The sequence below is a fragment of the Mixophyes fleayi genome, chromosome 9 (assembly GCF_038048845.1).
Source record: "Mixophyes fleayi isolate aMixFle1 chromosome 9, aMixFle1.hap1, whole genome shotgun sequence".
NCBI lineage: Eukaryota > Metazoa > Chordata > Amphibia > Anura > Limnodynastidae > Mixophyes > Mixophyes fleayi.
The window spans coordinates 58,884,823-58,900,014 of record NC_134410.1 but is presented as its reverse complement, the minus strand read 5'-3'; the positions used below and the strand labels follow the sequence as shown (position 1 = coordinate 58,900,014).

Genomic DNA, 15,192 nt, shown 5'->3' with positions numbered 1-15,192 from the left:
AATCTGGTTTACTAGACTAGCACAACAATCGTGTGATCAAAATGACGTCAAATTGGATTTTGTTCTTAACCCTTTGCAATCAGGCAAATGACCAGATAGTTCCATGTTTGGCCACTAGTCTTTATTGTAAATATTAACAATTGCTTATTTCTTATGTATAGGGACATGGGTCTAGAGCTATTTAGAAACCACATAATCAGCGATCAGAAAGTTCAGAACAAGACCATTGACGGCATTCTTCTGTTAATTGAGAGGGAAAGGAATGGGGAAGCCATTGACAGAAGTTTGTTACGGAGTCTTTTAAGTATGCTTTCTGACCTGCAAGTAAGTGATAGATTGCTTACAGCAGAAGTTCTTAACCTGTGACTCACGACCAAAAACAAATGGATCCCCATGTCAGCTAGGATGTGCCCCATATAGTTCTTCCTCCAATTTTTAAACTATTATGTATTACCAAATAATAAAATATTATATAGAACCTAATTTCGTGACAGTCCTCTTTCTTACGGAAGTTCACCCAATATAGTCCCAAAGCTAACTTCCTGACTTTATCTGGTTTGTGGACTAACAGTTAAGAACTTCTGGTTTAGAGGAATACGGGCCTAGACACTAGATCTTTTATCTAATAGTTTCAAATGTCTTTGCTATCTCTAGATTTATCAAGATTCATTTGAGCACCGATTCTTGGAAGAAACTAACCGTTTGTATGCAGCAGAAGGCCAAAGGCTCATGCAGGAAAGAGAGGTAAGCATTAATGCAGTATTCTCTAGGTTAAAAAAAATAAAAATTTGTAAGCGTAAAATATGATGTTTTATAGTAAAGAGTAATGCTGCTGTGGGAGCTTTATCCAAGTTTTATTACCAGAAATGTCTAAACCTGTTTTCAGTATACTCATTCAGACGCAGTGCTTGGTGAACCATTGACATATAATCTCATTTCTCCATCTTACACTTTGTGGACAATAATAATCTTGCGGTTCTCAATGGGCATGGAGTAGGTACTCTGTTTAAAAAATATTTAAATCAGAAACTTCATCCACTCTGACTCTCCACCAATAGTCATGCATTTTTTCTTTTCTTTGTCCCCTGTAGTAGAGTGCTTTCACGCTGGGCTGCCAATGGCAGCAGTAAAAAAAAATAATTATTTTTATTTATTTTTTATTTTAACTGTGAATAGTCAGAGGTACTGTAGTCACTGTTATACAGCAGTATGGGGAGATGGTATGGTATGTCTACCTCAGAGGTTGCTTCTCTTGCTCTAGATGAAGCCTGGTAACTGGCTTGCTGGTAATTCCATGCGACTCCTAACAGCATTACTGTGCTGCTGACTGCGCTCAGGTTTTTTGCCTTAACTATCACTTCTTTGGAGAGGACATTTCCACCCAGAGTGGATGACTCCATTGTCTGCTTTTTAAAATACAACACAATTCCAAATGCTGATTCTCTGACATCACTGACAGAAGATGTGACTCTTGAAATGCTTCCTTTTTCTGAGAGTCTTGTTTGGGCCGGAGCTTGACAGAATCATTATTCAGGCTACAAGAGTGTTTTCATTCCTGTTAATGCTCCCAAATCCAAAGTATCCAGGTTTCATTTCTTTTGCTTCTCTGGTAGAATGAGGAGTTGGCACTCCAGAGGGCAGTCTTCCGCATTCAGAGGTGGTATGCAGCATGGGAGTCAGGCCTGGACTGCTAGACATCCAGCAGCCAAGTCTGCCGCCAGTCAATCTTCATGATGAGCGTTCTGCCCACCCACTATCCACTGTGGTGGATGCCTGTCTAATATTCTTTCGGGATCTGTATTTTCAGTCTACCACTGCTTGGGTCTAGGGGGTTTGGGGGTATATGATCTTCTCAATTATTCCCCCAGATGATTCTTTACCATAGGGCTTTCTGCACGTTGGACAGAGCATATTGCACTGTGAGAGTCCGTCCACTCCCTGGTTTCTTCAGGGGTGGTTATTCCAGTTCTGGACATTCAGCCTGTTTTTGGTTCAAAAACCTGACTGATTGATCAGGTTGTTTTTGAACCTCAAAGCTTTGAACACACAGTTGCAGGTGCTCAAAATCAAGATACTCTTTGAAGTTGGAAATATACAGCATAGAACGGGATGAGTTCTTGATGGTGCTGGACATCAAAGACCCATATTTACATGTTCCCATCTGCGAGAGACATCGGGCCCTTCTCAGTTTTGACGTTCATTCAGAACCGTGCCAGTTCCTGGATCTTTCTTTGTCTTGCCACAAGAAGTCCAAATTGAATCTGTCCCAGCAGATGATCTTTTTGGGCCTCCTCTTCGACGTCCACAAACGGAGGGTATTTTTGTTGCCAGACAAGATTCAGGCATTATATTAAGATCTCTGTTGGCTGTCAGACAGACCTCTATATAGTTCTGCATGAATGTTCTAGACATTTTTGAGGTGGTCCAGTTTTCTCGGTTTCATACAATGGCGTGTCAGCTGGAGCTTCACTTGAAGTGGAACAGATTTCTGCTGTCATTTCAGTAAGCGGATTATTTTTTATTTTATTTTTATTTATTTTTTTCCCCGAGGGGTTTCTCAATCTGTGATTGGACTTTGTTGATGACAGATGCCAGTCTTTGGGGTTGGGGAGCTGTATCTTTTCACGATCTCTTCCAGGATCTTTGACTGAAAGCTTGGATTACTCCAAGGTCCAATGTGCTAAAGCTGCAAGCAATGTTCTGCCCTCTAATTAGTGTGGAACATTTACTGCAGGGCAGTGAAAATACAGCTGGACAATGCCATGGCTGTGGAGCACGTCAATTACCAGGAGTCCTTTAGGCATGCAAGAGATACGCAAGATCTTTGTATGGACTGAAAAAACACGTTCAGGCCATCATTATAGTCTTCATCCTAGGAGTGTAAAATTGGGAGTCAGACTTTCCAATTAGACTCTTTACCCTGGTGACTGGTCTTTACATCCAGACATGTTTCATGAGATTGTGGATAGGTGGGGTCAACCAGACATCTACATGATTTGTTGAGCCACAAGGCGGAGCTCTTCTTCTCTGCAGTATTTATACCTGGGGTGGAAAGTTGGAAAGCCCATTTCCTAAGCAGACATACTGTTCATTCCGGGGAATGTGACAGAGTTGTCCTTCATTCCAGCCCAAGGTGGTGACAAAGCTTCATCTAAAGGTATTGTTGTCCCCTGCCCTTAAAGAAGACTCGTATTTAGGATGTAAAGACTCTCTCCACCTGTTATGTGGTCAGAGCCTTGAAGATTTATGTAGATCATAACCTAATATCATAACCTAATATTTGCTTAAGTCAGATTGCCTTCTGGTTCTTTATGACACACACAAGAGAGACTGGCCAGCAACAAAGCAATCTGTTTCAAGATGGATTAAGGCTATGAACTGGTCATGACCAATGAGAGGGTAGTATCTCAGAAAGGTGTGCAAGGCGGAGTTCCTGGAGTGTACTTAACTCTGTGATCAGGGCTATTTGGGGGATGATGCTAGAAAGAGTCGGATTTAGTGAAGGTTTACAGATGCAACCAAAGAGCCAAGACATGATGAAATTTATCATGTAGATCTTAATCTTCTCCATCCGGGCATAAACTAAATATATGGGGGAGAGCGTGAAATCGCTCTGTTTCTAAGTCTTGGCAATCTGGCAGCGGCTTGAATGACAAACTAGTTTCGCTGATTGCCTATCGACATCTTGAATTGGATAACCAAGGAGAAAGACAGGGCACGGAAGGAGCAAGGAGACGAGCTCTGACTCTTGTAGAAGGAGGCTATTTTTTTCGGCATGACCACTAGATGTGTACGAACATACCTTGTTGTGCACATCCTTGCCAACAGGCTAAAGTGGTAGAGGGATACATTTTGACAAGCTTGTCAGGGGTGAAGTAGCCTCTATAGTAGACTTTGCATGCATTCTCTTTAGTGTGGAAATTGAACTGCTATCTACTTGTTCTCTGATGGTTTCCCAATAGACCTCATGGGGTCGGGTTGGAGGTCCATCTCCCGCTCTGTCTCATGTCTGGCTTTGAGGGTTAATCTAGCGTAGAGTGCAATACTATGTCAGTGGTTGGCAACCTTTTTCTATCAGTATACAGGCTAAAATCTAGTCAAGCACAGGTGTGCAAGTTGGGTATATATGCAACTTATTTTATGATGCTAATATCATATAAACAGTAATGGGACCAGCAAATAAACATTCATGTTATGCCACACAGTACAGTCCCAGTTCAAATTATGCCACATAGTTGTGCACCCCCTATTCATAGTATGCCATATGTATGTGCCCCTCAATTTTTAGTGCTGCTCTCACTTACCTTTTGAGACACACCTCTTCCATTCCAGAAACCTGGGAGCTGCTTCAGTAAAGCAGCCAATGACGGTCGAAACTGAGCTTCTGCGCATCATTGGCTACTTTAGTGAGGCAACTGCAATGCCGGGTGGCAGACAGAAGTGGTCTGCGTGCCAGGGGGATCCACATTCAGACTTCATTATTTGTTTAGTGTTTTCATTTACGCCTAGATCCAAGATTTATCCCAGAACTCGTTCACACAATGAGGGATAGGGCAAAGTTCACACTAGCTTGCAACTTCCTGAATGAAGCCCTGTAACCTGTCACGTTTACTGGCCCCTGTGGGCGCTGTATTCACAGCCTGCATCAGTTGTAAGCGTACACTTGTAACTCTTACAATGCAGCAAAAAAAAAAACTACTAGAAACCCAAGCGGTGTATTGGAAGCTCTGCTCAGTTGTCAGAGGACTGAAAAATAATAAAATCCCAAGAATAAATAGATTTTGTTTTAAACATTGCACACTAATGCAGACCAGTGTGGGTTTTGTGTGTTGATAAAAGCCAGTTTTATTTTTTGTTATAAAGCCATGATTGAGTTATACAGAGAGGGATACCTCCACTAAATTTCTTAAAATATTGCATGGAAATGACTTTCATCTCTGAAGCAAAAAACAATGTATAGAATTGGAGAGTCTCTCATATACATAAGTGCAGAAAATTTCAATATTCCTCACCTTGTAGTTGATGCAGTTGTTTTGTTTGTGGTTAGGTCCCAGAATATCTTCATCATGTCAACAAGCGCTTAGAAGAAGAAGCAGATAGAGTTATTACATATTTAGATCAAAGCACACAGTGAGTATGATTTGACACAACTTTATCTACTGGGCTGCAGATGTAAATCATTTGGTTTTCATTATAAAACTTGGTTTACTTGTGTTTGATCCAAGATGCCTGCCCTAAGTTCTTCTGTTTTGTGATTATGGTTTATGCAAAGTGGGAAAAATAACTTTGTTTAATCTGGATATTTTGTTACCTAAACCTAATGAAAATACTGTGAGGCGAAACCCCTAGTCAATACAGTAATATATTTAAATTGCCTTTGTATAAAATTAAGTTACAGCTCTGCCTGTCTACTTTAGGAAACCATTAATTGCCACAGTAGAGAAGCAACTTCTTGGTGAACATTTAACAGCAACTCTCCAGAAAGGTACAGTCTCTTTGCACATATGCTCTCTTGTGGCATTCTTACAATTTTTATTACTATGAATTTCTACTTTGTTTGGTAACTTTACCTTATGTCCTGTGTTAACCTAAATAGACATAAACTCTTAAATCTTAATTCTATAGTTGTGGAATTGTATGTGTTGCTTGAGGCTAATGGATAGATGTTGCTGTTTGTTTGGCAAATAGGTTTGAATCACCTTTTGGATGAAAACCGAATCCAGGAACTCTCCTTGTTATATCAGTTGTTCAGCAGAGTCCGAGGGGGTGTGCAAGTTCTACTGCAGCATTGGATTGAGTACATTAAGGTAGATGGGTTTTTGTTCTAAAATGTAAGAACCATTTTATTGCTACTAGATTTCACTGGTGTGTATTTAATTTTTTTTCATCCCATCTGGGGGACACTGCTACCATGGGTTGTGAGGTTGGAGGTGGAGTCGGCACTTAACAAGTTAGCTTTGTTAATGTATCAAAGCTGACAAACCCCCTCCCTCTGCAACCCGCTGTACCCTCTTCAGTCTTAGTTAAGTGCCCAAGGGAGTTGATTTTTTTTTTTTTTTGCAGTAGTGTGCTTTGTTAGCTGCTTTACAGAGCACACTTATTCAGACTTCACTAATATAGGAAGTTTTATTTTATTTATTTTTACTCGTTTAACACTCAGTGCTGACAAGCGACTTATAGCCCCTGCCTGCCACCCTGATCCAGAACCGATATATTGGTGCTGGCAAAAACGGCAAAGAGCGCCGGTAATCTGATTGCCAGGGACCACCATATTGAGTCCCCTCCTCAGCAAAGGTGGGGGGGGGGTGCTTGTTCCACCAGAAAAATGGCCACCAGGAATCTGCTACAAGCGACTGCTGCATATTATAGATGCAGCAGATGGCCTTTTGCCAGTAGATAGCTGAAAAAGGAGCAGGAAAAGGGTGCAGGGCAGAGGGTACTAAGAAGACAGTCCCTCCCTGCAGTTTGAAGCAAGTGAACTATTCTGAGGGTGCCAAACAACCACCCAGTAAAAAGAGTAGCAGCCATTTCTCAGTGACACTTGCTGACAGACCTCGCCTGCTCCAAAAGACATCTTAGCTTGATTGGAAGGCTAAGGGCCACTTTTCTTATATCTCTGTAACATAGATAGGGGTATATTGAAACTAAATTGTTGTTGCAATAGCATTGTTATTAAAATATAGAATACCAATTGCATAACACATAACCTTAGCAGGTATACTCATTTTTGACTGTCATAGACTAGTTAGTATCTCTCTGCTTGTGAGTGATTGCCTGTATTTTATTCTTTTACTATTATACTGTTCCCTTAAAAAAATGTCTGATAAGGGAAGGGCACCTCAGGCAAAATATTATGCGCATTCAAAGTGTAAAGATAATTTACCAATTGGACTACAGGACCCAGGGGCGCTTTGTGCTCACTGCAGCGGGGGTACCTTGGGCATGCAAGGTCAGGTTAGCGCACCACCACTAGCGGAAATGCCAGCATGGGTAAATGCTCTGACACAGGGACAGGGGGTTGAGACATTGGTAAAGCTGCTATCTAAACCAACAGAGATTCCAGCGGTTGCGGCGGTTCTCCTCTCTACCTCCGTAGTCCTGCCTGTTACTGGGGGGGGGGTCAATTGTTACTGAGACCGCCGAGTCCACAGACTTAGGATAGGCTGGGGCTCCATCTGTCCTCGCCTCACCAGACCCCCCTACAGGAGAACCGGCTTGGTTTGCTTCCCTAGTTAGAGGACTTGATAGGTTAAACCGGTTCTTGAATGCGCCAGGACCCTAACCCAAAAATAAGTGACATTGTGACGCTAACCCCCTTCTGACCCTCTCTAAATTGGAGGGATCTTAGAAGAGGAGGGTGAGCTGATAGAAGACTGATTCTACACAGGTCATATATCCAGAAGAGTCTTCCAAATATCAAGGTATTGACGACCTTGTGGTAGCAGTTTGTGAAACATTAGGTATCAGATAAATTCTCTTTAAAAAAGCTAGGAAATGTGCGATCCGGATTCTTCCATCAGTGGAACTGAAGGAAATAGTGGAAGCATCCTGGAAACGATCAGATCTATACATTATAGGAGGTGGACCTGAACCATTGGGAACAGGGTCGAAGGGTTGATCCACCGGTGGCACGCTTAGCACGCCACGCCACGCCACACCACACTCCCTTTCACAGGGACAGCCACCCTGCAGGATAATTCTGACCGCAAGATAGATTTAAAAATCACTATCTGAACTGCGGCAGGTATTTCATTCCGCCTATGTTTTCATCGGCATGGGTTGCCAGGGCTATGGAAACATGGGCTGACCAATTAACAGCAGGTCTGCAAAATTTGGAATTGCTTCCCCTCGCCCTGCATCTTACGGAGGCTTCCGGATACTTATACGATGCTGCCCAGAATGCAGATTTCATCTATTTCTGTAACCGCAGTAGCTGCCAGAAGTACCTGATAGCTCAGGTCCTGGGATGCAGGCTGGGATGGTTCATTTAGACAGTTCTTTTGTGGGGGGCTACTCTCGCCAGGGCCAGATACATAGACAGAGAACTTTGGCCTCTAGAGGACAATCGCATAGAGGTAGGTCTTCCTCTATGAAATGTCCATCTCCCAAGCTTCCAGATAAACAGTCAGTTTGACGGTCTCCCTCCCCTCCTCACGGCTGTGGGAGTAGGTGGACATCTGCTACTGTTCAGAGATCAGTGGGCAGCGTACTCTGCCGAGAGGATACATGGTAGACCTATCGGGTCTGCCCCCACATCGGTTCTTTATAACCAGCTTACCCCGTGACCCTCAAAAGAAAGAGGCAATGCTTACATGTGTTGCCTCTCTTCTTTCCGCCGGGTTCCAGGACACCAAAAAAGACAGGGGCTCTACTCCAGTCTCATTTTAGTCCCAAAGCCGGATGGCTCGTCCCGACCTGTTCTAAATCTAAAACGGTTAAACCTGCACCTACGGGTGGTCAGGTTTCTAATTGAATCCCTCAGGTCCATCATCTATGGACTGGAGCCAGAGTAATTCATGGCGTCTATAGACATCAAAGACGCATATCTGGAAGGCTCATCGGGCCCTTCACAGATTCACATTGGGACCGTCTCACTACCAATTCAGAGCTCTACCATTTGGCCTTCCCACAGCACCAAGAGTGTTTACAAAAATAATGGTAGTGATGGCAGCCTGTCTTCATTCCAGAGGAGTGCAAATAGTGCCCTATCTGGATGATCTGCTCATAAATGCCTCCTCAGCTCTTCTGTTGAATTGGCACCAGGTCCTCACTATCCAGAATCCTGGAGACTCGTGGATGGCTCATAAATCGAAAAAAATCTCAATTGATTCCATGACAGAAAATGACCTTTATGGGACTAATCATGGACATCAACAAACAAAGTTTTCCTTCCGGGGGACAAATCTCAATCCTTGAGGAACCTGATGGATTGGGTTATGACCTGCCGCAGACCGTCGGTCCACTTGTGCATGCGGCTATTAGGAAAGATGGTATCGACTTTCGAGACCATTTCTTATGGTCTGCTTCGCTCACGCTGCTTCCAATGGAAGCTCCTTAAAATGGTCAGGATCTCATCTGAAATTAGAGGGACAACTGATACAATTGTCACAGAGGCGAAGGCTTCCCTCAGATGGTGGATGGTCCAGGACAATCTGACAGTGGGATGGTCCATTGCCCCATGGTCCTGAATCTTAGTAACCACAGACGCCAGCCTGACAGGATAGGAGACTGTGATACTTTATTTACGGCTCCAGGGTCTCTGCACTGCTCAAGATACTTCTCCCATCCCTATGATTCCCTGCGTCCTTTGACGAGTAAAGCAAGGGGGACTCCCATTCATACTAGTGGCTCCCGCTTGGCCAAAGCGAGCTTTGGTACGCAGAAATTCTGGGGCTAGCAAGTAGTTTCCAGGTCTTAAGTTGCCTCTTCTAGAAGACCTTCTTAATTTAACGGCATGGCTGTTGAGGACAGCCTGTAAAGTTCCAGAGATTTTTCTTCACGAGTAGTGAACACCCTCTTTCAGGCTAGAAAACCAGTTTCGACTCCTATTTACCACCGTATCTGGCGAACCTACATTAGATGGTGTGAGAGCCGACCATGCCACACGGCTTTTCTCCAGGGTGGCTTGGATGTGGGACTTCATCTAGGTTCATTGAAAGTACAGATATCGGCACTTTCGGTGTATTTTCTGTGCTTGGCAAGCATTCCGGATTTCAGGACCTTCTTGCAAGAAGTCCTGCATATCCAAACTCCATGTGTTTCACCAACAGCCCCATGGGATCTTAACCTGGTGCTTAATATGCTTCAAGGACTTCCTTTTAAACTGTTACAACCTGCTACGGTTCCTGACTATGAAACTTCTATTTCTACAAGCTATTGCATCAGCTCACAGTTTGCAAATTTGGTGCTCTCATGTCGTGATCCATATCTTATCTTTTACGATGGTAGGGCGAATCTCAGAACAGTTCCCACTTTCCTACCTAGGTGGTTTCCAGTTTTAATGTGAACCAAGAGTAGTGGTTCCAGTATTCACGGGTGGCCCATATGTTTCAGAGACAGATTCCATGGAGTTTCTGCATGTGTTCAGGGCTCTAAGTATTTGTCAGGAGGACATGAAAGATTTACCGCACAGATGCATTATTTTGTTTGACTCTTCTAAATCAGGCCTCTAAGCAGTCGATTGCTAGGTGGCTTACTTCTACTATGAAGTAGGCTTATGTCAGTGCTAACAGACCTGTGCCAGATCGTATTGTATCCCATTCTACCCATTCAGTGGGGGCGTCCTGGGCTGCACGAAATGGGGCCTCAGCTGACCAGTTGTGCAGGGAAGCCACTTGGTCCTCGGTCCATACTTTTACGAAATTTTATCAATTCAATGTATTTGCGCCAGCAGACGCTGCTTTTGACAGTAGAGCTCTACGTGCCGGGCTGGCAGAGTGGTCCGTCCCTCCCATATGGGGACTGCTTTAGAACGTCTCCATGGTAGCAGTGTCCCCCAGATAGGATGAAAGAGAAGAGGATTTTTATACTCCCAATAAATCCGTTTCTCTGATTACATTTGGGGGACACTGCGTTCACCCCTCTCCTGCTCTTCTGCTGTTTTGTATCTGGTTGGTTGACTCTCCTTCTTTGGTGCTTTTATACTTGGACTGAAGAGACTACAGGGGGTTGCAGAGGGGTGGGGTTTATCAGCTTTGATACATTAACAAAGTTAATCTGTTAAGTGTCAACTCCTCTCTCTCAACCCATGGTAGCATTGTCCCCCAGATGTAATCAGAGAAACGGATTTATCGTGAGTATAAAAATGCGCTTTTTGATGCTCAGCAGCTGACCGAAGCTAGTGTATTATGAAAGTATATAAGTCTGGAGTAGTTGTTTTTCCTAATTAATACTGACATTTTTACAGGCATTTGGCAGCACCATTGTGATTAATCCAGAAAAAGATAAAACCATGGTTCAAGAGCTGCTTGATTTCAAGGACAAAGTTGACCATGTGATTGACATCTGTTTTCTGAAAAATGAGAAGTTTGTTAATGCGATGAAGGAAGCTTTTGAAACCTTCATTAACAAGAGACCAAACAAGCCAGCCGAACTTATCGGTAATAAAACTTGCCTCCTTTTTTTTCCCTATGGTTTATAGCAGTATAGCAGAACAGCTATAATATGAACGGCACTTTCACATATATAATACATTTGCAGTTCAACTGCATGCCCACAATCTTGTGTTTCTACAGAAACCTCTAACATAGCTACTAGAAAGACAAGTAAATCCTTGTTCTGCTGAGCCATTAGGTGTTGCCACACCTCAAAAGAATAAATTGTCCCCTCTGTTTTTCCCCGTAAGCATAAAATACTCTGACCTTCTAGAAGCATTTTTTTTTTTTTTTTTTTAAGCTTTTTAGTTTTTGTTTCTGTTACTGCCCAGCATTTACATGCATTTTTGTAACAAATCATGACTCTAGATAGATTTATATAAGCATAATATTATTTTTTCTCTGCAATTTGTATATTATCACTTAATGTATTACTTTTCAGCAAAATATGTGGATTCAAAACTTCGAACTGGAAACAAAGAGGCTACAGATGAGGAGCTGGAGAAGATGTTGGATAAAATTATGATAATTTTTAGGTTCATATATGGTATGTTTGTTTTTTGGTTTTTTTTTATGTTCCATAATGTCATATAGGTAAAATACAGCACTTTATGGGGCATATTTAATTGTTGGCGTTACATCCAAAAGCAACGAGCCCCACGCACGATTACCGTCATTATAGTAATAGTGCACGTAAATACCGTTATTACGGTACATTTCTCGCTTGATTTCAGCTTGCGGCTCAGGGAGCTGCGAGCTGAAATCCGGCTTATTACCGTAATACTTTTTCTGCGGCGAAAAAGTAAACAATTGAATATGCCCCTATGTATATTTGTTATTGTTATCAAGCAGTGGGAGTTTAATTGTTAATTGTTAATATGATTATAAATAGTATTGATGTGTGTTAGTGCAGAATTTGTACATTGCCTTGTTGTCTGTGGACCAGATGAAGAGTGGAGTGTTTTCTTGTCCTTTTTGCCTTTTTTGTGCAGAGCAACCAGATGGCTTATATGCTTTATCTACTAAACTGCTCTACAAAAATAACAATAGATTTTGGCTATCTAACTAAATGACTAAAGAATTGTTGTAAGTTGTAATTTATACAATAATTTTATGTTGAAATGGGGTGTTTGAGACAAAAAAAAACCTAACTTCTCTCTAAATGTAGTGTAGCTTATTTATAAAGCACAAGTACAGTTTTGAAACTGCTGTGGGTAAATGTGCTTAGGGTGAATAGGTTTGTGAGTAAGGTGGCTGCATTTGTAAAGTGCACACAAGAGGAGCATTGCAAACCAAAATACTTTGTGTGCGCAGTGCTCCACTTGTGCGCTCATTCTTACAAACTATCGAGCAGCACATAATATCGCCCTTTTACATCAGTTATTTTATTTATTTTTTTGTTTCTCTATAAATTACTGTATGCATGGCTGAAATGTAATTCAATATAATGTTCTGGTGTATCATACAGGAAAGGATGTGTTTGAAGCGTTCTACAAAAAAGACTTGGCCAAGAGGCTCCTGGTTGGGAAAAGTGCTTCTGTGGATGCTGAAAAATCGATGCTTTCTAAACTGAAGCATGGTAAGAGTACAACTTTTTTTTTTTTTTTTTTCTCATTTTAAATCCATAACTAACTTAAACTGTTAAAATTGCAGTTATTGTTTTACCAAATCCAAGAGCTTTCAATTTACATTTACCAATGTTAGTCTTTTATTTTCATCTATTGATGATCTGAATGCATAAAAAAAATATACGCGCGTAAACGAACGCACGTGACACAGGCACACTTCAGGTGATGCACGCACAAACAAACATCTTCTTGCTTTATTTACTTTGCTTTTATTGTCAGGATGGTAAAGTAAATTGACTGCATAGAGTTTCACACTTTTTCTTGTGACTTTAACGCTAGATAGGCCGAAACCAACTCCGTAGATATCGGCCGCTATCTGGCATCAATCACAACTGAGGAATGAAACAAACGGGTTTAAATAGTTTGCACTCCTCCCACGGCCTTAACATAGACAGATGACACTCCCACCTTGCCTTTAAAAGGGAGTTTGTTGCAGGTATTCTGCTTGACTACAGACGCACCCTGTCAGGCTGCTGCTTGCTGTGAAAAATGTTTTTTTTTGTTAAACCACTTCAAATTATGTAAGTTAAATCAGACTCTCTACTTTGCTGCTGTTACATGTTCTCCACCTGTATCTCTATGACTTGCGTGAACTACTGTACAAATGTGTAACTCCGTTTGCAGTACTTCTCTGCAGAAATAAGAGGCTTCGGTCTACAAATCCTCTTCTATCCCTTTCTGATTCTGAGGGGTCTTCAGAAGAGGAGGGCGAACCTACTTTTGACTCTGATTCTACGCAGGTCATGGACCCGGAAGAATCCTCTAAATATTAGGGTATTGACGACCTTGTCTTAGCAGTAAGGCAAGCATTGGACCTTAGGGATTCGGATGATCCACAATCTTCGGATCAGGGTATTTTCAAAACAATGAGAAGACGTGCTATCCATTTTCCACCGTCTGTAGAATTAAGAGACATAGCAGAAGCAGCCAGACTGGAAGTTTACGATTCCAAGGAGGTTCCCTACCCTGTACCCGTTGGAGTAAAAGAACCTGGCCCACTGGGAACAAATCCCAAGGGTTGACACTCCGGTGGCTCGTTTAGCTCTCCACACTACGCTTACGGTGCTGAGTACTGCAACCCTGCAAGACACCACGGACCACAAGGTCGAGGCTCAGTTAAAATCAATCTTTGTAGCGGCAGGTACCTCTTTGAGACCCGTGTTTTCATCGGCGTAGGTTTCCAGGGCGATGGAAGCATGGGCAGAACAGTTGGTCGAGGGACTGCAGGATTCAGAATTGCTTCCCCTTGCCTTGCATCTAAAGGAAGCTTCTGGATACTTACATGAGGCGGCCCAAAATGCAGCTTCTATTTCCTCCTCTATACAGGCTTCCGCGGTGACATCGAGAAGGACAGGGATATTATTCAAATCTGTTTCTGGTCAGGAAGCCTGACGGGTCCTTTCGGCCCATCTTAAACCTAAAGAACCTCAATGTGCACTTACGGATGGAATCCCTGAGGTCGGTAATAAACGGCTTAGAGAAGGATCAGTTTATGGCTTCCATAGTCATAAAAGACGCATACCTCCACGTTCCCATTTGGAGCGACCATCAGTCTCTCCTAAGATTCACAGTGGGGTCCTTCCACTATTAGTTTCGGGCCCTTCCCTTCGGCCTCTCCACAGCTCCGAGGGTCTTCACGAAGATCATGTCGGTAATGGCAGCGTGTCTTCACTTAAGGGGAGTTCAGGTCGTGCTTTTTTTGGACGATCTGCTAATCAAATCCTCCTCAGAGATTGGCTTATGTCAGCACTTATCCCTCACCTTGGCGGTTCTCGAGAGCCATGGGTGGCTGTTAAACTTAAAGAAATCCCAGGTGGTTCCGTGTCAACGCATGGTTTTCCTAGGGCTCATTATGGACACCAGTCAGCAAAAGTTGTTCCTGCCTGCCTGCCGAGAAGATCAGTTCAATTCGGAGTATAACATCTCAGGTCTTGTCTTCTCCCAACCCCTCAATTCACTTGTGCATGCATCTGCTGGGAAAGATGGTGGCCTCCTTTGAGACCATCCCCTTCGGTCGGGCTCATTCTCGGTGCTTCCAGTGGGATCTGTTGACAAAATGGTCAGGATCCCACCTACGCTTGGATCTCCAGAGGATCTCTCTGTCTCCGAGGGCGAGAGAATCACTTCAGTGGTGGCTAGATCAGGATCACATGGCGGTGGGCAGGTCATTTGCTCCATGGTCATAGATCATAGCCACAAAAGACGCCAGCCTGAGAGGTTGGGGGGCGGTAGTTCTGCACCTCAGGCTCCAGGGCCTCTGGTCAGTACAGGAATCGGCCTTATCAATCAACACGTTAGAATTGAAGGCAATCCTTTTAGCTCTCCGGGCGGCCCAGACTCTTCTTCAGGGCCACCCAGTCAGAGTTCAGTCCGACAATGCCATGGCTGTGGCATATGTCAACAGACAGGGAGGAACCAGGAGTGCAGCTGTGGTGCCCCAAAACCCTGTTAAACAGAACAGAGGAAGTACA

General features: G+C 43.0%; 1 protein-coding gene across 1 annotated transcript in view; it reads left to right on the top strand.

Moving 5' to 3' along the window:
* The window catches only part of CUL4B (cullin 4B), a 36,101-nt gene that overhangs the window by 6,556 nt on the left and 14,353 nt on the right, over nt 1-15,192 (top strand). The window contains exons 6-13 of the mRNA XM_075184386.1: nt 162-324; nt 655-744; nt 5,048-5,130; nt 5,418-5,485; nt 5,689-5,807; nt 10,907-11,099; nt 11,536-11,640; nt 12,562-12,672. Coding sequence (XP_075040487.1) covers nt 162-324; nt 655-744; nt 5,048-5,130; nt 5,418-5,485; nt 5,689-5,807; nt 10,907-11,099; nt 11,536-11,640; nt 12,562-12,672 — 932 coding nt within the window. The remainder of the gene's footprint in view (nt 1-161; nt 325-654; nt 745-5,047; nt 5,131-5,417; nt 5,486-5,688; nt 5,808-10,906; nt 11,100-11,535; nt 11,641-12,561; nt 12,673-15,192) is intronic.